A 23100-nucleotide genomic window follows, 5' to 3' on the forward strand; every position below is an offset into this window, starting at 1 on the left:
GTGTGAAGTGAAGATCACAGTCTGTTTTAGTCTCTGCTGTGTCTGATGTGTCTCTTTTTGTGCGTGTGGTACATTTGCTTTTTGGTGGTTTTGTTTTTGTGTTGGTTGATCGTCTCTTACTGGTGATTTTTCAATAGGTTTGAGACCATTTGGTTTTTTTTAACTGAGCTGTGGCTCTTGACCACATCTATAAATGAGCTTATACTGTAAATGTCATGTAGTAGTGAAGCAGGCCAGACAAGACGAGGGGTTTCTTTGTATTTTATTCCATTTCTGCACTACGGGCCAACAGTGGTTAGTACATACTCATCAATGTCACGGACAACAACAGCCAGTCATGTTGTTGTTGTTAAAAAAAAAAAAAAAAGTCAAACACTTGGACAGAAATGGACGTGACAGCAACAATACAACCTCAGATTTATGGAACGACAGCGTCACAACTGCACGAAATAGGGCCACACACACTTCTGTTGGATTCCTCTGTATATATGTAATTAAAGTTAATGAATGAACATTTACAACAGAAATGTTCTAACTGATGAAAAAACACTGGAATCAATAGAAAAAACATAATAAATAGAACAAATATAAAATAATATAATAAAAATATCAGACAAGTAAATAAAATTATTTGACACAAAATAAAGTGCAATTTTCTCTCGAGACACAAATACATCAGAGTCTAAAAACTGAATAACTACACATCTGATTTATAATTTATGAAATGTGCAGGCAGAAGATGTCGGGCTTCTCCTTGAATCTACACTAATTTATCTTTGATACTCAGTGAGTCCAAAAACTACTGAGTTAATTTTTTTTTATGCACAACAACAAACAAGCGCTCAGCACTAAGACGCTCCTGACTTTGTGTCTGATGATAGTGCTCAGGTTTATGGAACTGGGCACTGGTGGATTGCATATTATTACACATTTAAGTAAACTACAAAAACTAATCTTTAACTAAAAACCCCAGCAATTCCCTTCACATGTGACAATAAATTGTCTGCATAAATAGAAAACAGTGAATTAAAGAGCATTTCTAGTCTCTAGGTGCCACTTTCATCATAGTTCTTTACCTCAGTGGTTCCCAACTCGACCGCCACGAGCAGAGGGTTAATGTGAGGGGGCAGGAGATGATTGACAGGAGACAACAGCAGAAGAAAACTAGAACTTTCCTCTATTTTTATTATTTCTAGTAAGGTCCTAAATATTTTAATCGTTTTCATAAACAACAAAAAATAAGTTCCTTAGACTTTTATTTGAATCAGCACATTTCCAATGAAAGTTCTACAGTACGGTATATAGTAAACCAAGTAAACGGAAGATTTTAAACAAACCTATTTTAAATCTAAATTTCTGCTTTAGATTTAATTCAGTTTGTTAATAATAAGTTGGTTTTATAAGAAACAAAATGAAGAACAAGGATTTAGTTTAGTAAATTATTCTTTACACTCGTGACCGTATTCAATCCTTCATACTGTCAATTCAAACGATTTTCAACTTATAAATTTGCAGCTAAAATATTTTTAGTTACATTTAGTTAGGACCTGATCACTAATGTGAATTTTTATGCAGATGACACGACTTTTTATACCTCTGAATCCACGCTGACCCAGACTCGTCGTTCAAATGACTCTTTTTTATCTTAGACTTGTTATAAACACAGATCAAATCAGTTCCATGTTTATGTTTTTCGGTTTTAAATCTCCCTTCTTGTTCTCGGACACTCTGATCCACCTGAATAAATAAAGCTTAAAATAAAGTTTCAGCTCGACTGGTCTCATTTTCACAGGTTGTAAATTAATTAAATCCGGTTGAGAACCACTGTTGATCAGACTAAAACACATTTCACTACGCTCAGTGGAGACATATTTTAAACTAATGCTTGGCTTATTGCAACCCTCCCCTCTGTCTTCTCTTCTTGTCTACAGCACAATGTAAACAGATTAATAGGGGACACCAAAAAAGTGGCACATTGCATAGGGTCCCTGTGCAAGTTCATCTTTCAGTCCCTCTGAAGTTCAGCCCTTAAACAGCTCTGAAGCAAACCAGCTCACTCTCCCTCCAACTCCATCAGTGCAAGCGTTTTGGTATTTTGGTCCAGTTTCCAGTTACAGTTTGTTCTACCCGACCTGAAGTAGATCCCTCTGGGCCTGATCCCTTCTAGTAACTGAACATTAAGGAACTGCTGTGTGTGTTGTTCTGTGGCTCTGGAGCCACGTCTGAATCGAAAGTAATGCCCATTTATTCCTGTTTCCATGTTGAAACGTTGTTCACAGTGTTCACTACCTTAAGGTCTGCTTTAGATTTTTATCTTTGTTTTAACTTTTCTTTCATTTCAGACATGCATTAAGACATATATATATTTTTTTACCAGTATACAACAGGTTGTGATGAACGTACACAGGCAACATTATGATAACAGAAGCTGATGCGTCTTCGGTCACGTGTTGCATCACATTTGATCCGTTTGCTGTTGTTTCTTCTCCCCTTCATTCGAAGCCATGCCAGAATGATGCTACAGTAAAAGGCATTACATGGGAGAGAGTCTGGCTCTTTGTGAAGCGCTCGTATCACCAGTGATGTTTGGAGCTCCGACCGCTTCCTTTATCGGACTGGACGGTTCCTGCGCTCGCTGAGGCTGCTGTCTGACCCCCCCGCCGTCCGGCACCAGACGAAGCCTCTGCTTTCCCTGCTGAGTGGCTACGCTTCTCCTCACTTGTCTTGGAAGTGTCTTTAACCTTGGCCCCCTCCTGTGACCCCCCTTTCATAGGCCCCAGCACTGTTTTAGCCACGCTGGTGAGCTGGGTCACAAAGCTGGCTTTATCTCCTGGAGACAGGGGGCGAGACTTGGAGGAGGGAGATGTGGGATTCTCCTCCAGGACTTCCAAGTGCGTCCTCTCCTCCTTGGCCCCACGGTTGCTGCTTGATGCCTTCTCTGCTTTGGATCTGAAAGCAACTGGCAAAGGATCTGCAGCGTGGGTCTGAACCTGTGTGGGAACCGGGGGTGCAGGTCCTTTGGCCTTGGTTGTCTCTGTTGCTTTATCACTGCCTTTCTCTGCTGCCTCTGTGACTTTATGAGGCTTGGACTGTTCTGCAGATGAAGCTTTCTGCACATTACCTTTGTCAGCACCTGCAGAGTCTTTTACTTTCTCCTCACTCTCCTGAGCTTTAGCTGCAGCTCCACTGTCTGTCTGTGCGCTCTGCTGCTTACTCTCCTGTTGGTCGAGGCCCTTTGAGGAGCTTGGAGTTGAGCTCCTGCTGCCAGCGACCTCAGATTTTGGAGAGGCTGCAGTTAAAGGTTTGGTCTCTGAAGTAGCTGGAGCAGACTTTCCCTCCACAGCAGCAGGTCTTACGTTACTCTTCAGAGCCTCGGAAGTGGAAAATGTCGTACTCGAGTCGACGGTTTTAGTAGCTGTGCTCTCAGTTTGCAGTCCGATGGTGTCAGACGCTGACGTTTGTGTGTCTTTCTCTCTTGCTGTGAGCAGTGTGTCACGGCTGAGTGGTGACTCCTGCCTTCCCAGCCTCCTCACAGGCTTCAGGCCTCCAGTCTCCCCTCCCATTGGAGGAGAGGGGGAGGAAGATGATGAAGGAGAAGGTGGGGCTGGTCCGTTCTCTCCCTCCATCTCTAGCAGGCTCTGCAGGCTGTGCTCACAGTGGAAGGACTCTCTCCTGTAGTCCCCGTGCGTCACCTCCAGACTGTGCTTACGCAATGACACCCCGCCAGTCAGGGGAGACGGAGACGATGATGATGAAGAGGAGGAGGGCAGGATCGGCGCTCCCAGCTTCTCTGCCGACTGCACCCGCTGCAGCAGGGGGGATCTGGGTGGCTCGGCACTCTTGGGACGGGGGCGGGCGACAGGCGGCGAAGAGTGCAGCTTGGCGGGAAACATCTGTGTGGTGTTGGAGCTCCCGACGGTGTGACCGGTGAGAGGCGGGGGAGAGGAGGTGGTGGGGGAGGGAGTGTGAGCCAGGGGGGACAGGGGGATGTTGCCGGCAGATTTGCAGCGTGCGGAGCGGTACTGGCGGTGAAGTTTGGGAGACAGGCCGTGCAGGGAGCTGGGCCTCATGTGGTGGGAAGCTGCTGGGGAGTTGGGGGTGCTGGAAGCTGGGGAGCTGCTCTGGGAGGAGGTGCCTGAGGAGAGAAGGAGACAGATCAACCACAGTTTGTCACTTTTCATTCTGCTGCTGTGAGGAATAAAGTTTAGAGGACAGAAACTCCTCTTTGTGTGTTGAGACTTTGTGTTCATCCTTCCTTACTAACCCAGATAAGGAGATTCAAGTGTAGAGCGGTAGGTCTGAGTAGGAGAGCGGGCGGAGAGGCTGTGGGTGGGGGAGCCTGGCAGACTGTCTCCAGATGACAGAGAGCGATTTAAAGAGGAGAGGCTGCGGCTGGTGTGAAGCAGGTTGGACTGTTTGGTGATTTTCCTGAACAGGGAGCTGCGTTTCTTACTGAAAAGGCAAAAACAGAAATATGATGATGAGAAAACAGGCACAGGAAGGAACAACGTGCTTGTGACGTGGTGATGAAACGTGTTGATTTTGCAGTAACTCACTCTTGTCCCTCTTTGGGTCCTGTCCTCTTGCTGCGTCGCGCCATCTTGGATTTATAGCTGGACTTGCGGGCAGGACCCACCTTTATAGAGGTGTTCTCAAAGGGAGTGGTCGTGACTGTCACCTTGTTTCCGCTCTGTAGAATATTCAAATTCCATGTGTGTCAATCACATCATGTTAAGAGCAGAGAAAAGAATCTTACATCTAGATTTCTCTCTCTTTCACCTTCAGGATGAGCTCCACCACCTCTGTATGGACCAGACCGTGGACCGACTCCCCGTTTACGTGAGTGATGAGGTCTCCAGCATTAAGTCCGGCCTCCTGGGCCGGACCTCCGTCCTCCACATGCTGCAAGAACAACAAAGAAATCTTTCATTTTAAAATTCAGAGCTTCTCCCTTCTGTGCTGCAGTTACTGTGGTTTCTCATTAAACCACATCTCCGAGTGGTGTTTTAGTAGTTTTACTAGTTTTAGTAGTGCTCACCCAGACCATGTGATGGACGCTGTAAACATCACTGTCTCCCATGTAGACTCTGATGGCTCGCAGGGTGAAGCCGTACTTCTTTCCGGAGCGATGGATGGTGATGGGCGAATGCAGCACATTGACCATGGGAGAGTAGTCTCGGCTGGGAGAGGAGTCACGTGACGAGGGGTTGGATGAGAGAGAGCGAGGAGACATGGGGCTCGCCAGAGGTGACGCGGCGTGCTGCTCCACTGAGAAGAGAAAGACGAGCGTTGAACGAACTTTACAGGATTTTATCTGAAAAACTTTTTCACAGCTGCTGTGTTTACGTCTTCACCTGCAGGGATTATGACAGACAGAGCAGTGGCAGAAGCAGACTTGATAACTTTTGTTCCTGGTCGTGAACTACGTTTTTCTCCTTCAGCTGAGAGCTGCTGGTGGCGAACCCTCCTCAGCACCAGGTCAGTGGTGGCCCCGCGGGGCCCCTGTGGGTCTGGAAGCCCCAGAACAGCAGCACTGCCGGGCAGAGGCAATGAGGCATCAGCAGGTCTCAGAAGCTTGTCTGTGGAACATGACAGAGACCCAGCAGAGAATAAATGCTCTTGTTATAAGCTGTGATCTACTATACCATCATTGAGATTGAACAGACACACTGAGGAGAGCGGGACGTAGAATATTTAACTCCGAGTGTCGTACCTCCAGCTGTGCTCTCTTTGAGATAAGCCCTCAGATCACAGGAGACGGCGCCCGTGGCTCCTTCCAGTGACGTCCCTCTCACCTTCACTGGAGCCTGCCTGCTCGATGCCTGCAGCTCCGAGTCGACTTCCAGAGGCGAGGCCAAGCGGTGCGTCTCCATGAGAGCGGAAAAGCGTCTGCGGGTCCCAGATGGAGGGCTGGAGTCGCTCTCGGTGAAGGAAGACTCAGAGCAGGACAAACGTTTCCTGAAAAAAGCAAAGCAGCTGCAGTTTGGCATCAATCATTTCTGGATGCTTTAAAACCCACAGTTTGGTGACTCTCCTCACATCTCAGGAGATCCAGTCCTCCAGGTCTTGTCTCTAAGGGTGACACTTCCCAGACTCTCTCTCTTGGCCACCCGGTCCTCCCTGGGGACCTTGTGCTCCCGTAGAGTCACGGTGTGGGGTTTATGCTCCAGCTGGGACAGATGCTCCATACTGCTGTACACCTGTAAACCCACACAACATGATGTTACGTGCACCAGTGAGGAGCCACTGCTAGTTTAATACAGAAACTCAGGGAGAGCCGACCTTGCTGAAGCGAGGGGAGCAGGACGAGAAGCGATGTATCTCCACAGGTTCATCATCATTGGTGTCATCTTCATCATATGAATGTACGTGATGGTAGCGCTCAGAACGGGCTGAGGAGGAAATGAGACAACAGGAAGCAGGAAATCAGTGAACAGTGAACTTTCAGATCTTTTTCTGTCCTCTTCACGTCTCTGTTTGTTTGGACATTTTGCTGCTTAACGTTGTTAAAACTTTAAAACTCTAAAAAACTTTCCCCTTAAAGTTCTAGCTGTACATGTGTGTATCTATCGTCACATTTACCATCGGCGGTCATTTGATCCACAGGAATACGAGTTCACCGTTAGCTGCACCAGGTTGCTCTCCAATCATGTTTGGGGCCTTAATACACATGTTGTGACAAAGACAGTGATGATTCAGCCGACGCTGAGGCGTCTTGATAAGTTTCCAGCTGTAGACTTACTGTCAAAATAACTGGTGTCCTCCTCTGACTCGAGGTGAGGGATGAACTCTGCTTTCTGTCTCAGCAGGCTGTTCCAGTCCACCTCTGTGAAGAATGAGTGCTGCTTCACTTCAAAAGCACCACCTATGGGGTGGAGGAAGGCAGGAGGAGAGAAGTGCATATATATATATATAAAAAAGGAAGACAAAGAGACAGGTAGCTAATGCAAAGTACAGCCTGACAGGAGTTGATTTATTTGGAGAAACTGATTCTTGGGACAAACAGTGCACCGCAGGAACAAGTCTGTATTTACCATGGGGCATATGGAAAAACTGTGAAGCAGCTCAGCTTTTAATAAACGGAAATGATTCTTACTTACATTACAAAAATACACTGACTGAGTCAACTGTAATGTTGTTAATGTTGTAAATTATATAAAACATAACGAGTGAGTCAGCAGAGAAGTTTAAAATGTTTAAAATAATCTAGTTTAGTTAATAGTAGGATTTAATGAACTCTTTAGGTTGAAGGTGTTGCTGAACTCTTTATTTTAAAATACAGTACATATAATGTTACCTGTTCCCAGTCGAACTAGTGGGTTCGTCTGCAGGAGGGAAGAGATCAGGTGCTGGGCATCGACAGGTAGAGCCTCGTCTCCTCCTGGCCAAACTATGTCATCTAGGAGACAGCAGAGAACGAGGACGTGAGGCAACAACAGCAACATTCAAGACCAGTCCAGTGTTGTGTGTTCCGCTCAGACCTTTGACCCCTCACCTGTTATGACCTGTCCAAACAGCTCCTCTGGGGTGTCTCCGAAGAACGGGACGCAGCCCACCAGAAACTCATACAGGATGATGCCCATCGCCCACCAGTCCACCGGCTTTCCATAACCCTGACGAAGAATAACCTCTGGGGCGATGTACTCGGGAGTTCCACACACCTACAGAAAAACAGCCTTATTTCATTTATTCAGTCTTTTTTTGTGAAATTCAAGTTTTTCTAATAAGTTAATTTGTAAAAAAATAAAATAAATAAAAAACTAAGAACATGTTTCCAGTTTGTCTTTGTGGGTTTTTGAGTGCAGACTATTACAAATGTGCTTTATTCCATTCCCAATTAAATCTACACCACAGTAAAGAGGAGAAAAACGGAAAGCTGCTCTGCTCCACGTCTTTCCAGACGACATGAAAGCCCCAGCGAGTGTTTTCATGTGCAGATGGATTTTTACTGAATTCACTCACAAGAAATAATGAGGCTTAGACTCAAAGCAGGAGCACTGAGAGAATCAGCTCTGGGTAATTATAATATCCGAGGAAATACTGCTCTATTGTTCTGCCAACTGTCAACATCAGACAGTGGGCTCATATTTTCCTGCTTCACGGATCTGGACACGGATTATCTTTGGATAGGAATGAAGCCAGCAAAGGATTTTTCCCTTAGCTTGGATCATACCGTAGTTTAACGCTCTAAGCTTTAATACTGACTGAAATGTATCTGCCACTTACGTCTAAATACATGGATGAACTATTTATAATATAAAGATAATTCAGTCATTCCTTCAGGCAGCTTAAGGAGTAAAGTCTGACATACTTAAATGGTTTCTACCTCACCGGGTCATCACTGGGTAGAGACAGTAAAATTACAGACGATAAACCAGAACTTATAAATATTGAAATCGCAGTGAAACAACCATCATTATTAAATTAAAACATCAACAGTAACAGTAAAAGGAAGATTTGGTGCTTCTGTGTTGGTGCCACAGTTACTGACCAGGTAAAAACCTGTAACCAGGGCTGCAGTCAAGTCCACCTTTTACTCATCAGTGGGAACTATTATATTATATTTGTGATGCTCAGCTTATCACCCAACGTTGACTGTGTGGCAGAGATGCTTCACCTTAACATCAAAATAATTATGAAGCTGTTATTTTAATGAAACCTGTTACATACTGACTCTTCATGTTACATACTGACTCTTCATGTTACATACTGACCCTTCATGTTACATACTGACTCTTCATGTTACATACTGACTCTTCATGTTACATACTGACCCTTCATGTTACATACTGACTCTTCATGTTACATACTGACTCTTCATGTTACATACTGACTCTTCATGTTACATACTGACTCTTCATGTTACATACTGACCCTTCATGTTACATACTGACTCTTCATGTTACATACTGACCCTTCGTGTTACATACTGACTCTTCATGTTACATACTGACCCTTCATGTTACATACTGACCCTTCGTGTTACATACTGATCCTTCATGTTACATACTGACCCTTCATGTTACATACTGATCCTTCATGTTACATACTGACTCTTCATGTTACATACTGACCCTTCATGTTACATACTGACTCTTCATGTTACATACTGACCCTTCATGTTACATACTGACCCTTCATGTTACATACTGATCCTTCGTGTTACATACTGACCCTTCGTGTTACATACTGACCCTTCGTGTTACATACTGACCCTTCATGTTACATACTGACCCTTCATGTTACATACTGACCCTTCATGTTACATACTGACCCTTCATGTTACATACTGACCCTTCATGTTACATACTGACCCTTCATGTTACATACTGACCCTTCATGTTACATACTGATCCTTCATGTTACATACTGACTCTTCATGTTACATACTGACCCTTCATGTTACATACTGATCCTTCATGTTACATACTGACCCTTCGTGTTACATACTGATCCTTCATGTTACATACTGACGCTTCATGTTACATACTGACCCTTCATGTTACATACTGACTCTTCATGTTACATACTGACCCTTCGTGTTACATACTGACCCTTCGTGTTACATACTGACCCTTCATGTTACATACTGATCCTTCATGTTACATACTGACCCTTCATGTTACATACTGACCCTTCGTGTTACATACTGACCCTTCGTGTTACATACTGACCCTTCATGTTACATACTGACCCTTCGTGTTACATACTGACCCTTCGTGTTACATACTGACCCTTCATGTTACATACTGATTCTTCATGTTACATACTGACCCTTCATGTTACATACTGACCCTTCGTGTTACATACTGATCCTTCATGTTACATACTGACCCTTCATGTTACATACTGACTCTTCATGTTACATACTGACTCTTCATGTTACATACTGACCCTTCATGTTACATACTGACCCTTCATGTTACATACTGACTCTTCATGTTACATACTGACCCTTCATGTTACATACTGACCCTTCATGTTACATACTGACCCTTCATGTTACATACTGACCCTTCATGTTACATACTGACTCTTCATGTTACATACTGACTCTTCATGTTACATACTGACTCTTCATGTTACATACTGACTCCTTCATGTTACATACTGACTCTTCATGTTACATACTGACCCTTCATTTTACATACTGACCTTCTGTTACATTACTGACTCTTCATGTATATACGACTTTCATTTACATTACTGACCCTTCCTGTTAAACACCTGATTTCATGTTCTATACTGACTCTTCATGTTACATACTGACTCTTAGGTTATATACGACTTTCATGTTACATACTGACTCTTCATGTTACTTACTGCTCTTATGTTCCATACTGACTCTCATGTTACATACGGACTCTTCATGTTCTATACTGACTCTTCATTACATACTGATCCTTCATGTTACATCTGACCCTTCATGTACATACTGACCCTTCATGTACATACTGACCCTTCATGTTACATTCCTATCCCTTTTCATGTTACATACTGATCTTCCTGTTACATACTGACTTCATGTACCTATGCCCTTCATGTTACATACTGACCCTTCATGTTACATACTGACCCTTCATGTTACATACTGACTCTTCATGTTACATACTGATCCTTCATGTTACATACTGACTCTTCATGTTACATACTGACTCTTCATGTTACATACTGACTCTTCATGTTACATACTGACTCTTCATGTTACATACTGACTCTTCATGTTACATACTGACTCTTCATGTTACATACTGACCCTTCATGTTACATACTGACTCTTCATGTTACATACTGACCCTTCATGTTACATACTGACCCTTCATGTTACATACTGACCCTTCATGTTACATACTGACTCTTCATGTTACATACTGATCCTTCATGTTACATACTGACCCTTCATGTTACATACTGACCCTTCATGTTACATACTGACCCTTCATGTTATATACCGACTCAGATCCTATCAGAGCAGCAGTTTTCAATCTACTTCCTGATTGAAACCTGGTTTTACTGCATCAGTTCCATGTTGTCTTTCCATACCTGTTTATCCAGGAACTCCCGAGTATCCTTCTCTATGTGTCCTTCATACAAGTTGGTGGTCAGACTCATCAGACCCATCTTTGACAGGCCGAAGTCAGTCAGCTTGATGTGACCCATGGAGGTAATCAGGAGGCTGAGAAGAGCAACGACAAAGTAGAGTTTGAGATTTACGAGCTTCATTTAGCTTCTTTTGAAATCCAGCAGCAGTGTAATATAATGAAAGTAAGAAGTAAAAGTCTGATGAAAACTAAATCTGTCTTACTTGTCAGGCTTGAGGTCACGGTGTACTATGCCGTAGTTGTGTAAGTACTCCAGTGCTAGAACGGTCTCTGCAAAGTACATGCGAGCCATCTCCACCGGCAGAGGCCCAATGTTCTTCAGCAGAGTGGCACAGTCTCCACCTGGAGCACAAGTCATTATTTCATTAGTCTTGCTGCTTGACATTAGTAATTGCCACACCGTTCGTCCTACCTCTTATCCTGGACCATTTTTAGTTTCCATCTAGGCCCATGAGCAACACACACAACAGGATGCAATCATGCAATCTGTGACTGCAGCTCTGTGAATCGTGGTGCTTTGAGTCATTCTGCATAACACAGTCGAGGTTATCAGGAACATTTTACTTTCACAGAACATTCAGAGCGTATTCACCTGTGAGTAAGTCGACTTAAGCTCTAAAAATGTCTGAATGACTGATGGAAAGGTTCAGATATGACTAAGAAACTAAGTAGAACTCCTTCGTGCTACATGTTAAATGGTTTTAGCACAAGCACACTTTACACATGGAGGATAAATATTAAACTAAATCTCCAACATTGTGTGATTAGAGTGATTAAAGTGACCAGTTTGAAACACTTTCCACTGTAAATATGTGTAAACCCAGTGGGTTGTTTAGTTTTACTTATGATGTTTTTGGGTTTTTATGTGTTTATGAAAAGTCAACATGTATGTTTTTACATGTGTCTGTGATTTATGTATAACAGTGTTAAAGGAGAAAAGGGTGATTCAAACCTGCTAATTTAGAATGACACCACAAAATGCTGAGTGGGTTCTCAGTAAACAGGATATAGAAGCTATACTAAGAAGCACAGCTCACGTGGTGGTGAGCAAAACCTTTGCATTTGCAAACAGTGTAATTGTAATTTGATGGTAAAAACAGCTATAACTTTACATAGATTACCTCCAGCTGTAGATGTGGGCTGAGCACCTCAGTAAATATTAAGTATTTTCTGTGCTCTGCTCCAGCACAAGTCTCACCTTCTACGTACTCCATGACCATGCAGAGATGTCGACGGGTTTCGAAGGAACAGAACATGGACACGACAAATGGATTCTCTGCAAAGGTGAGGATGTCTCTTTCCACAAAGGCCTGCTGGATTTGGTTCCTCAGGATCAGGTTTTGTTTGTTGATCTTCTTCATGGCGAAACGCTGGCGTGTCTTCAGATGACGCACCAGGTAAACGGCACTGACAGACGAAAAGGCAAATGTTGTTTTCACTCTGTGGCTGTAGTGTTGCTCACACAGGTTTAAAAAGTACCCTGTTAATTCTGTACTCACCCATATGCTCCATTACTGATCAGCTTGATGGTCTGAAAGTCTGCTTCTCCTGGTGGTTTGATTGCTCTAATCTTACCCTGTGGATCCAAGATCACAATGCATTAAATATATCACCTAAATATTTATAATGCTAAACTGTACCAAGTACTTTGGTGCATAGAAAGCTAATGAAAGTGCAAAAACAAGCTTTTAATTACACATTAAAGTTTTAAGAAAAAATACAGGACAGTGTCATCAGCATAAAATGTGCATAAGAAAAAATAAACATTCATCATGTACAGAGTGAAAAGCAGTGAGCCTAATATTGATCGTTGTGGAACACCTTCATAGATTTCAAACTGTTCCCAGGTGGTTGACAACGAGTCCAACAAGGTGCTACTCTTTATTAATTGAGTTAACAATCTCACACCCTGCAGCAGTTCCATCAGTTACTGTACTGATGGATCAGGTCTGAGGCCTGACTACTGTGGTTGAAGGATGTGATTACAGTCACTTCAGAAAGCATTCAAACACTTTATGCTGTACGTTAGATTTTAAATTGATACATTTTTGGCCCATTAGTCTGTTAAAATTAAAAAATTAATTGTTAAACAATTACACTAATTAATTTAATTAATTTATAATTGAATTTAAACCCACAACACAGCAAGTGTGAAGCTGAGTCAGAATATTTTCTGAAGTGACTGTGGCAGTGGGAGATGGTGGGGTGTCCCATTTTGTTGTAGTCCAGCATGAATTGGCTAAATTATATGGATAAAAGCATGTAATTAGCGAATGAGGCAAACATTCAGAGTGAGCACAACAGCAACCTTGGCAGCATTAACAGATTATGTACTTGCCAAGCAGAGGCCCGAGGACTTGACTCTTTCTATTTCAAAGTATTGAATCATTATTAACAGACAGAAAATGTCCACAGATGTGCAAAATGATCCTAAAGAGTTTCACAATCTCTACAAAAGGATAAGAAACGACAAAAAGAGGCTCAAAGCAACAAACACAAAATGAAAGAAAACTACTGCTGGAAGACATAAAGACACCGACACTGAAGTGTCTCATTCAGTACAGAAGGCCTGTTGTCCACGGCCGGTCTTCTCCAGGCTCGACAGGCTTTTACATTCATTTGGGTCTCACCTCTGTGGAGTCGTCAGTTTCAGGTGTGAGTGGCCCCTCGCTGTCGTAGCTGTCGAGGTTTACCATCTCTGGTGACAAACACAGGAGTTTGAATCAGCTGACAGTTCACCTACATGTATTTCCTAATGAGTTCTGGACGTTCTTGTCACTCCCACCTTCAATTGGGTCTCTGGTCAGTCCCAGCTGGCTGATGATGTAACGGGGAATGTCTGTTTTCATCAGATGACCCTCTTTAGCGTGATCCTCTGCTGCCTCCAGCAGATGGTAAAACTCCTCAGGGTTGAACTCCTGGAAGCATCGAGGTTTGATTCATGACAGAAACAAGGTGGAAATGTTTGGAGCTTGAGCTTTAACATTCATAACATAAATAACTGGGATGTTTAAAAGGTTTAAAACCGTTTTATATTATCTGAGTCATTTCTACACCCTCTGTAAAAATAACAACATTTACATGCTGCAGTGACACCGTGGTCACGTTCTGTCTGAGTCGGACTGGAAGGCAGCCGAGCTGCAGGAGGGCCGCTACCTGGAGTTAGTCTGACTGTAGCAGGACAAATTTTAATCTAAATGCAAATGTCTTCACCGTCCAGACAGACCGGAGCGGCACTTACACTTTAGTGTTTGGATTTTCTGCCTCTGCTGTGAAATACGCCACAGTTCTTAAATGGTTATAACAGGATAACAAACGAGTATCTGTGCTCATGTTTATTTAAAGAAAATCAATTTGTCTTAATCACAAGACAAACTTCACTGTGAAATGCTCTGATGAAGACTGTGAGTTGATAAGCAGTGATGGGTGTTATCGTACCAGACACTCCAGAAGTCTGGCGGGTCGGGAGATGACGATGAGAAGCTTTTTCACCAGCTCAGTGACGAAGGCAACCTCGGAGCTCTCAGATCGCTCGAAGGCCTGAAACAAACACACATGAACATAAATGATCTTTCAGAAAATCTCAGTCTAAGGAGAGACGGGCGATGCAGACAGAACCAGCGTTTTAAGAAGCAGTGGAAATCTGTGATGATGAAAGAAAGAAAGCGCAGCAGATACCAGACACCAGGCAATCAATGCAACCCCAGCAATCTAATCAAGCTGCCACACGGAGCTGCTGATGAAATTCCCCGATACCCGTTATCTGCTCTCGCAGATCAAAAGCACAATTATCCTCCATTTATATCAGGCACTTGAATTTCATCTCTTATTAAAGGCATCGTGTGAACAAACCAAACCAAAGAACAGAGAGATGTATTAGTGTGTGTCTATTTCATAGAGGCTGCTTTATACCTGCTCTTTAAATTCATTCGTGTTTTATTCCTGCTCATCACTCACTGTGTTTAATTAGTTAAATATGTTTTTATTTCAGTACTAGTGTCAGTGAGGGATCTGATCAGTCCTTTAATATTCAGTATCTGCTATTAAAAAATCTGATCCTAACATTTAATTCTCATGTTAAACTAAAATATTTCCCCACAAACGACAGAAGACAAGAAAAGGAGAAATTCACATTCTGCTGTGTATAGACTTTAAAATGGTTTTAGATAAGATTCTTTTGCCTCGTTTGTTTTGAACAACTTACTGTGAATAAAACTGTACGATTTCAATTAGAAATAATCTGCTCAAACATAATTTAAATAGTTAAAGCTGAGCTCTGACATCCAGCTCTGTTGAGAACAACCTTCTTTGTTACAAGATCCATTCTGACGTCTTTACTGCTCCTCGTTTGCTTTATATGATTTTAACTCACATTATGAAGCAGCTTCTCCAGATTCTCCTGCAGCTCGAAGAAGTAGACCGAGGTGATGAGGCCCTCGCGGGCTTTGGCCAGGCAGTCTCTGGACAGCTCGGCTATCTGGTGGTGGATGAAGCTGAGGACTCCGTCGGCCAGCGGGAGAACGTTCTCAGGAGAGTACGCCTGGATGAAGTCGGCCAGCTTCTCCTCCATCTGTGCTGTGGCCTGGTAGAGAATGAAAGGTGGGAGCAGGTGGGAGGACATCAGGATGGAGACAAAGAGAAGAATATGGTGAGAGTGAGGAGAAGAAGGAGGGACATGAGATTAAAACAAAGACCCAGAGGAGCAGCAGGAGACTCAGTGTGACTTTTACACAATGTTATTTTTTCCCACTTGACATGAAGCAAGTTTTCAGCTCACCGACGGAGACGCATGTTGAATACATTTAATATTGAGTGTGGGATGATTTTACAGCTTCCACTGCTCATTTTAAACTGAGTGCAGATGTTTGATATCTTATTGATCGTCTTTTTTACAACGTACAGCTGTTCGACTGAGCGGCTGGATTAACGCTCTGCAAGTTTAAGGATTTACTTAGAGGACATAATGTATTGGTGTGTGTGTGTGTGTGTGTGTGTGTGTGTGTGTGTGTGTGTGTGTGTGTGTGTGTGTGTGTGTGTTACCTTAGGAAAGCGCTCCTTGTACACATGGTTCATCATGACAATCTCATTATCATAACAGGTGGAGGAGCGTCCTGGGCTGAAGGGACATAATAGAAAATAATAGAAGACAATCAGAAAGAATGAAACCAGCAGCATGGGGCGTCTCTGAGTGATGGTTAAGATCTGATGAATCCAAATATCGTAGCCCCCAGTAAAAACATGTTTGTTGCAATATATTATTATTATTAACATAAAAGTATTTATGTGCTTAATTCAGTACGTTTCCTGCAGATGGATTCAAATAAGATAATTAAACAAATATGAATTTTGTATGTTTTTCTACAGCTAACTTAAGATCCATAAGCAGCAAATTGTAGTTTTATGTGAGACCTGTTGTAGATAATACAACAGTGAGTCTGTGTAACATTTACTGAACAGATTGTGGATCTGTTTTTACATTTTAACATTTTACAGTAACAATAACTGGCATTAATTAATTATATATCCAACAACAGGACGAGTCCTTCTAAAAACAGCGCAGTGCTGTCGGCAGCTGGAGCTGCTGCTTCCTGACCTGAGACTGCGGGAGCGTGGACGCATGTGGGGAGAGCAGCGGCCCCCGTCGTCATCTGTGATGCTCTCGGTGCTGCCAAAGTGCTTCGATAAGAAGTGGAGCTCATCCATGGTGGGCTGGAAGGGCAGCTGGTGCAGACGCTCCTGAGAGGAGCTGGAGGACTGTGGTCAGAGAGAGGAAGAGGAGGAGAGGCGAGAGCCGTGAGGGAGGAGGAGGAAGAGGAAGCAGGTGAGGAAGGGGAGAGAGGGAAGATAAGGAAGAAACAATAATATTTCAATGGGTGGAGAAAGAGTCGGACCGATCAAAAAGAAAATGAACAACAACAACGTCCAGTGAGCGATTTAACTGTAACTGTCGTTCTCATTTAATCTAATTTAAACAAACCAGTGAGGATCCAGTAACTTTATTAACAACATGATCATCTATTAATCAAAGCTGATAATGCATAGTTTAGATTATACTTTATTCATTATTTTATTGCTTATTAACAATAGAAAAGCTCTGTTGGTTGAAATGATGCATTAAATAACTGTGAGCTTTCTAATTCAGTGTGACGTGTTTCTGTTTTAATCCTGTGTCTTTGCCCAGCAGAGATTTGATGTTGACACCGTAAATGTTTCCAGTATTTATGCTAAGCTAAGCTAACTTGCAGGTGTGTTGGTATCAATGTTGTCATCGAGCTTTTAAAAAAATGTAGTATAGTCTCTATATACAGAGAGTTCATCTCCATCAAACCATAATGGAATTTGTTATATGTAAATATTTAAGATTATTCATTTAAATGATGTCAGGATTCATTTTCATAAAGTCTGAGTGTTTATTTAAATCAGTCTTTTTTATTTCTAATGATAGAATCTGGCTAAATTTAAATTTGTAGTTAAAGGACTGTGGAACAGAACGTGCTTTATGTCTCCACTGTTCCCGTGACCCTCTCGTCCCACCAGCCTGGCACTCATCACTTTCCCCTCCTGCACCCCCCCCTTCCATCCACAGCCAGATGGAGAGTAGGAACCAGGCCGATGACGTTGCTGTTACACAACACACACATTAAAGATGGGAGGAAAACAAATGGAACTGACAACACGCTGGAGATGGATGAAGTCAAAATGTTTTATGTGTCAATCAAAGAAAGGAAAAGGGGAAAACTGGACAGAAAAACCAGGTGAAAAGGTTCAAAATGCAGGTTTGTACACGGAAATCAGTGAGATGATCCCTTCAATTTGGTTCTGATGGTTGAGTGGAGTGCAATCAGCCAGATTAGTTACTTATATCAGTGGTTCCCAGGTTTTCACCACATTATTAAATTAAATATTATCCATTACTTTGCTGACTCAATTATTATTTATTATTATATTATTGTATTTTAGTAAATTATTTTAACCGTAACTTATAGTTAACTATCACTAAAACTATTCACTGGAGCAAACGTCTTTAGTGTCAATTTATGAAATACCTTTAGTTAATAATTTCAGCTGTTTAATTACATTTAGCTGAGTCATTTTAAAGTCATTACAAAGTGTTCACCCAGTTCTTTATGTGATGGGACTGGAGTGGAGAAATTTACCGTGGAGCTGGGAGTGTTAGTACCATATCCAGAAGACGGCAAAGATGCCAAAGACCATCGCCGCCCATCCGCTCTGCAGAGAACATACATAGTATTATTATTAGGAAGTGTAACGCTCTGCATATTGTCCCATTATCAGAACACATTATGTTAAATATATGATGTTTTGTTGAGATGCTAAATATTCAGTTGAGCTGAAATGAATCACTTAACACCACCTGTGATTATTTCTGTTGCCCGTGAAATGATCCATGTGACAAAACCCAGATAATTTAATTCACAAAGTGTTTTATTCAGCAGATAAATTAATAAAACGTCTAGTTGGAGTTTTACGTAGAAGACCCAGAAAACTCATTCGTTGTGCTGCTGTCGCTCGGTGACAGACAGGGAGACGGAGCTGATAAACGAGGACAGAGGATTTACAGGAGCACAGGCTCCAGGAGTCTGGCTCAGAGGGACTGAGGTAAATGATGGTCTAATTGGTCCTGTTCACATACATCTCTACCTATAGAAGGTCTGACAGCCTGTTGTAGCCTGTTTATTTCCTTTTCTCTGATTCTAAATGACTGAAAGTCTTATATCAGTTCTATGACCTTTATCCCAAATGTCTTCAATGTACAACTAAAACAAATTAGCCTTAATGTTTAGTACTTCCAGTGGAGACAGCCGTGTGTTCATGAATTCAGTAACAAGCACATTTGCATTATAATAAGCATACAGACAAATTAATATGAAGGGAAACGCACAGTTGCAGCCCAGCCACCCGTCCACAGACACAAACACACTCGACCCTCGTGCCTCCTCAGCGCAGCAGCGTGAATAAACACAGAGCTGCTGTGGATGTAATGACTCGGCTCCGTCATTCATGAGTCAGACTGTTACACTGTGAGCAGCATGTGTGAGACCTGACACACTTCTCTCTGTCCAGCACCGCTCAGTCTCTCATTCTCACTTAGTTTGAATGTAGTTGATAATAGTTTAGATAATAATATTATTATCTACATACAAAGAGAGATGATTTCTATAGATGTAGTTCTAACAGTATGCTTCACCTTCGGGAGGATGCAAACGAGAAGTGTGCCGGGTTACCGGGGGAGAAGTTTCGTGGGCTGTCCAGGGGGCTGCTTCCTGCACAGGATGAGACACAGACGACAGATTCAATAGGATGAAACCACAGTTTCCACTTTTCCTGTAAAGTGCAGCACTGAATCTGACAACATGACTATTCCAAATATTTCTAATCACTCATTCGAGTTTGAGAAAGAAAATTGGTGTGAAATTGATTTCAATTTTTCCCTCAGACCATAAAGACCTGATGAATGCTGTGGTCTGTGGACAGCTCAGGTGTGATGTGTACGTACCGAGGTGTCCAGGGAGGGGCAGGGGGGAGTGTGGGCGAGGCAGCGTGGGGGAGGTGGTGGTCAGAATCAGACTCTTCCTGTTGCTTGTACGGCAGCTGCAGAGAAAACAGAGAGAAATGTGAACATCAGGAGGATGTTTGAGCTGCTGTGCTGGAGTTTCGTGCACAGTGTCTGTTTACAGCTTCACACGTGTGCACGTGCACGTGTCACTGCAGGAGCACAGCAGAGATAAAGAGGGTTCGATATCCCCAGTCATCCATCCCGGCCTCAGCCAAGATAAGACGTGGAGGCAGAGCGGGTGAGGAGGGAGGAGAGAGACATGAAAAATGGAACGATGTTCCCAGAAAGAAATCTTTTATAAACACATCAGCTTTTCCATGACCTCAGTTAATTGTGTTTGTGGCCTAATAGCAGCCACCACCACACTGAGTCGCTTCAAATGTGCCTGTGGCTTTTTATTTTGGAGATGCACTTACTTTGTTGGAACACGCTCACACACAAACACAGAAACACAATTTGTTCAGAGGTCTGTAAAACGTGTGCTGCAGGAATAAACACGGAGAAGAAACAACGTGCAAACAGCAGCGGCGGCTTCCCTCTGTCCCGTCAGCTGCAAACACACCTGATCAGACGCAAGGGATGTGAATTAGAAGAATTAGAGGTCAAACAATAAGATGAAGTAGTTCATTAACTTTCCTTGAATTACATCAAACTGACTTGATGCTACGTGTGATCCACATCTAACCAGTCAGACCAGAGTTTAAATAGAAGATTATTGTAGTTGGTTCACTCTGATGTTCCTGTCACGCACCACTAGTCAGTGAATTAAGCGAGTTTCTCTTTTTAACAGAAACACGTTCTCTGTCAGAGTACAGACGCTGCCGCAGTTTGTTCGAAGGCTTTTTAAATATGTGCAGAACAATCTGCTGCTTTCCAAAGTCGACTAAGCAGCAAAAACAAAAACACAACAACAGGACAAAGTGGTTTGAGAGGAGCGAGAGAAGCTACACAGGTACATGTGGAAAACCCCTGGAGGTCAGACACCATCTGTCTCCCACGTCAAATCCACCAGGAAGACTGCAGTGAACCTTTGAGGGAGGAAGACGTTAAACGACTCATCTCCTCCAGATGAATCTGAGCTGTGGTCAGAGCATCAGTGGAGGAGAGTTTGTAGTACTTTAAAGGTAAAGTTACTCTGTAATCTGAGGCCGTGGAAAAGCCAGAAAGTGCAAATTTGTTTCTGTATTTGAAAAAGTGCAAAGCAGCACTTAGCAGCTCATTGTCTTCACACCACTCTGTCTCATCCCACGGTTTACAGCTACTTCTAATCCAGAATATGATACGAAGCCGTAAACACCCGACTGTTGGTCTAGACACTTGAATTTAGCATAAACTAAAGCTATCAGACAAATATAAGATCAAAGTACTAAATTAAAGTACCTCAACCTTGTACTTCATTTCAGTACTCAGATAAATGTACTTTCCAGCCAGCATCAAGTCTTTTTATCAGTTTAACTCCACACAGCACGTCCTGATCGATCAGATCAATAACTAACATATTGATATTGATCACGTTGTTCAAAAGGTCGGATTCAACTTGCAGCTCTGAAAAATGCTCCGGTGGCATTTCTCCCTCCTTAAAGTGGATCGAACGCCGACATTGTTCTTTAACCTTCTGTTCCAAAGCTGCAGTAATCTAACCACAGCTGCTCCCAGTCAAACCAGTGTCACCAGTGTGTCTCTGCAGCTTCAGCAGCCTTCTTCACTTCAATACCTGCTTCTTCACAGCACAGATAAAGAGTAAAAGACAAACGGAGCAGCAGGACGGTTCTGGGTTAATGGATTCTCAGTGCTGCAGGAAATCAATGGAGGCTGTAAACACATGAAACACAGCGTGTGGCCTTGAATTTCCCCCGAACAGCTCGAGAAGAAAACGGCATCAGTACACAGAGCTGTGTGTGAACATGTAGACGCTAACCGGCCTCTATTTACTTTACACATCCTGCAAATCTGCTGCTGCTGAGTCCAGATTCACAGCGAAGCTCAGAGACTCGATGGTCTCAAGATCAAGAGGGGGGCAGGAGTGAGGGAGGGGGGCAGGAGGGGAGAGACGCACTCCACTGCACTCAGTAAATCTGAGCTGAACGGGCCCACGGCTAGAGAGAGGGATGAAGGTGTGGAGGACGAGGAGGAGATGCACAGATAGGAAAGATAAGGCTGTTAGCTGGTAGAGGCGTGACGTGAAAGCAGGATGAGGAGAAGAGGAAGCTTTGAAACAAGGAGAATTAGTGAAGCAGGTTTGTGCACGATAACGTGACCCAGTTTCACACAAACACACACAGACGTTCTGTAAATCTTCACACTGCACTGACACGTGGGGAAAATACGGTTCAACGTAAGTTCTAACAAAAAAACCTCCTCATGTTCCTCCTCTGTTCACTGAAACTACAAACACGGATCAAACCAACAGAGTTTAGGTTCAGACGCTCACAGTGCCGAGCGCTCGGGGACAACGTTGTCACTTTAGTTTTGTTAATCCTCAAATGTCCAGACATGCTGTTCATCTCTAAACTCTCACGTACGACCCACAGAGGTGTTCGCTCAGACGTCCCACCTGTGGTTAATTTAACGGATTTAATTCACACAGACTTTAAAATAAATAAACTAATGAAAACTATCTCACTGAATGTTTAGAGATGACGACGAATAACTTGAAATGTTAAATCTAAGTCAGCTCCATCTGTTTTATGAGGTTTTACAATACAACAGACTGCAGCTCTTTATTACACGAACAAAAACCAGAGGAAATGTAGCTGGTGTCTACGACCCTGGAGGGAATGTGAGGAGAGGAGGGAGTCGTGGTCACGTGACGGCTTGTTGCTACGCAGCGTGCGGTGGGGGATGCTCTGAAACCACCGACAGGGACCACAGAGAAGGAAGAGAAGCGCAGCTCATTATACAAGTCGCTCAAGTTCACTGTTGAAGGATGGAGGCAGAGACAGAGGGCGGACGTGCAGAACATGATCTTAAACAGTGCTCCAATGTGAATACGAGAAAGAAATCAGGGAAACAATGACCAGGCACCTGTACCCCTCCCTAAACTGACACCTGACACCTCAAATCAACACGACACGTTTTGACTCGGTCTCCTGTAGGAAAATACTGTGTTGATACAAACGTCCACAGCGAGCTGCTAAACACCACATGAGCGCCTGTAAATCTGGGAGACACCTCTAAATGTTCATACAGTCTCTTTATGCTGCTGATACAGACGAGCTACACAATCACATGTTCCAGTATTAAACCATGGTTCTCGGACCTTCAACACAGAAACTCGATGTCGCACTGTGAGATCTGATCTGGGCCCGTTTTGATCTGGTTATGTTCCTTCTAAAATGTCACCGTGTTGCATTCAGGTCATAAAGAAATGCAGTTCTTAGAAGACAGGACTGGGAATCCACATCTTTATCAGCTTATTGT

The 23100-nt window shown here is 43.0% G+C and overlaps 1 protein-coding gene across 1 annotated transcript; it reads right to left on the reverse strand.

Annotated features, from left to right (window-relative positions):
- Positions 1 to 255: 255 nt before the first annotated feature.
- LOC113157894 (microtubule-associated serine/threonine-protein kinase 1-like) lies at positions 256 to 19880 on the reverse strand. Its single transcript, XM_026353548.1, has 26 exons — positions 19831 to 19880; positions 19621 to 19715; positions 19312 to 19387; positions 18260 to 18332; positions 16696 to 16856; positions 16143 to 16218; positions 15475 to 15684; positions 14541 to 14642; positions 13888 to 14020; positions 13733 to 13800; positions 12602 to 12678; positions 12301 to 12509; positions 11306 to 11444; positions 11044 to 11176; positions 7496 to 7661; positions 7298 to 7399; positions 6743 to 6865; positions 6283 to 6392; positions 6040 to 6200; positions 5714 to 5958; positions 5355 to 5579; positions 5039 to 5268; positions 4780 to 4902; positions 4557 to 4690; positions 4265 to 4452; positions 256 to 4135 (listed from the first exon to the last, which is right to left on the reverse strand). Exons 1-26 carry the CDS (start codon positions 19878 to 19880, stop codon positions 2574 to 2576), a joined length of 4971 nt encoding a protein of 1656 aa, XP_026209333.1. The 3' UTR covers positions 256 to 2573.
- Between the last annotated feature and the right edge of the window lie 3220 nt (positions 19881 to 23100).

The sequence above is a fragment of the Anabas testudineus genome, chromosome 8, assembly GCF_900324465.2.
Source record: "Anabas testudineus chromosome 8, fAnaTes1.2, whole genome shotgun sequence".
Classification (NCBI taxonomy): domain Eukaryota; kingdom Metazoa; phylum Chordata; class Actinopteri; order Anabantiformes; family Anabantidae; genus Anabas; species Anabas testudineus.

Excerpts from the sequence above, each read along its gene's own strand:
- LOC113157894 (XM_026353548.1), bottom strand. The coding sequence starts at position 19,880 with ATGGATGACTGGGGATATCGAACCCTCTTTATCTCTGCTGTGCTCCTG. Across the intron at positions 14,643-15,474 it reads TGGAGAAGCTGCTTCATAAT|GCCTTCGAGCGATCTGAGAG; the intron begins GTGAGTTAAAAT and ends TGTTTGTTTCAG. Across the intron at positions 6,393-6,742 it reads GGACACCAGTTATTTTGACA|CCCGTTCTGAGCGCTACCAT; the intron begins GTAAGTCTACAG and ends TTTCCTCCTCAG.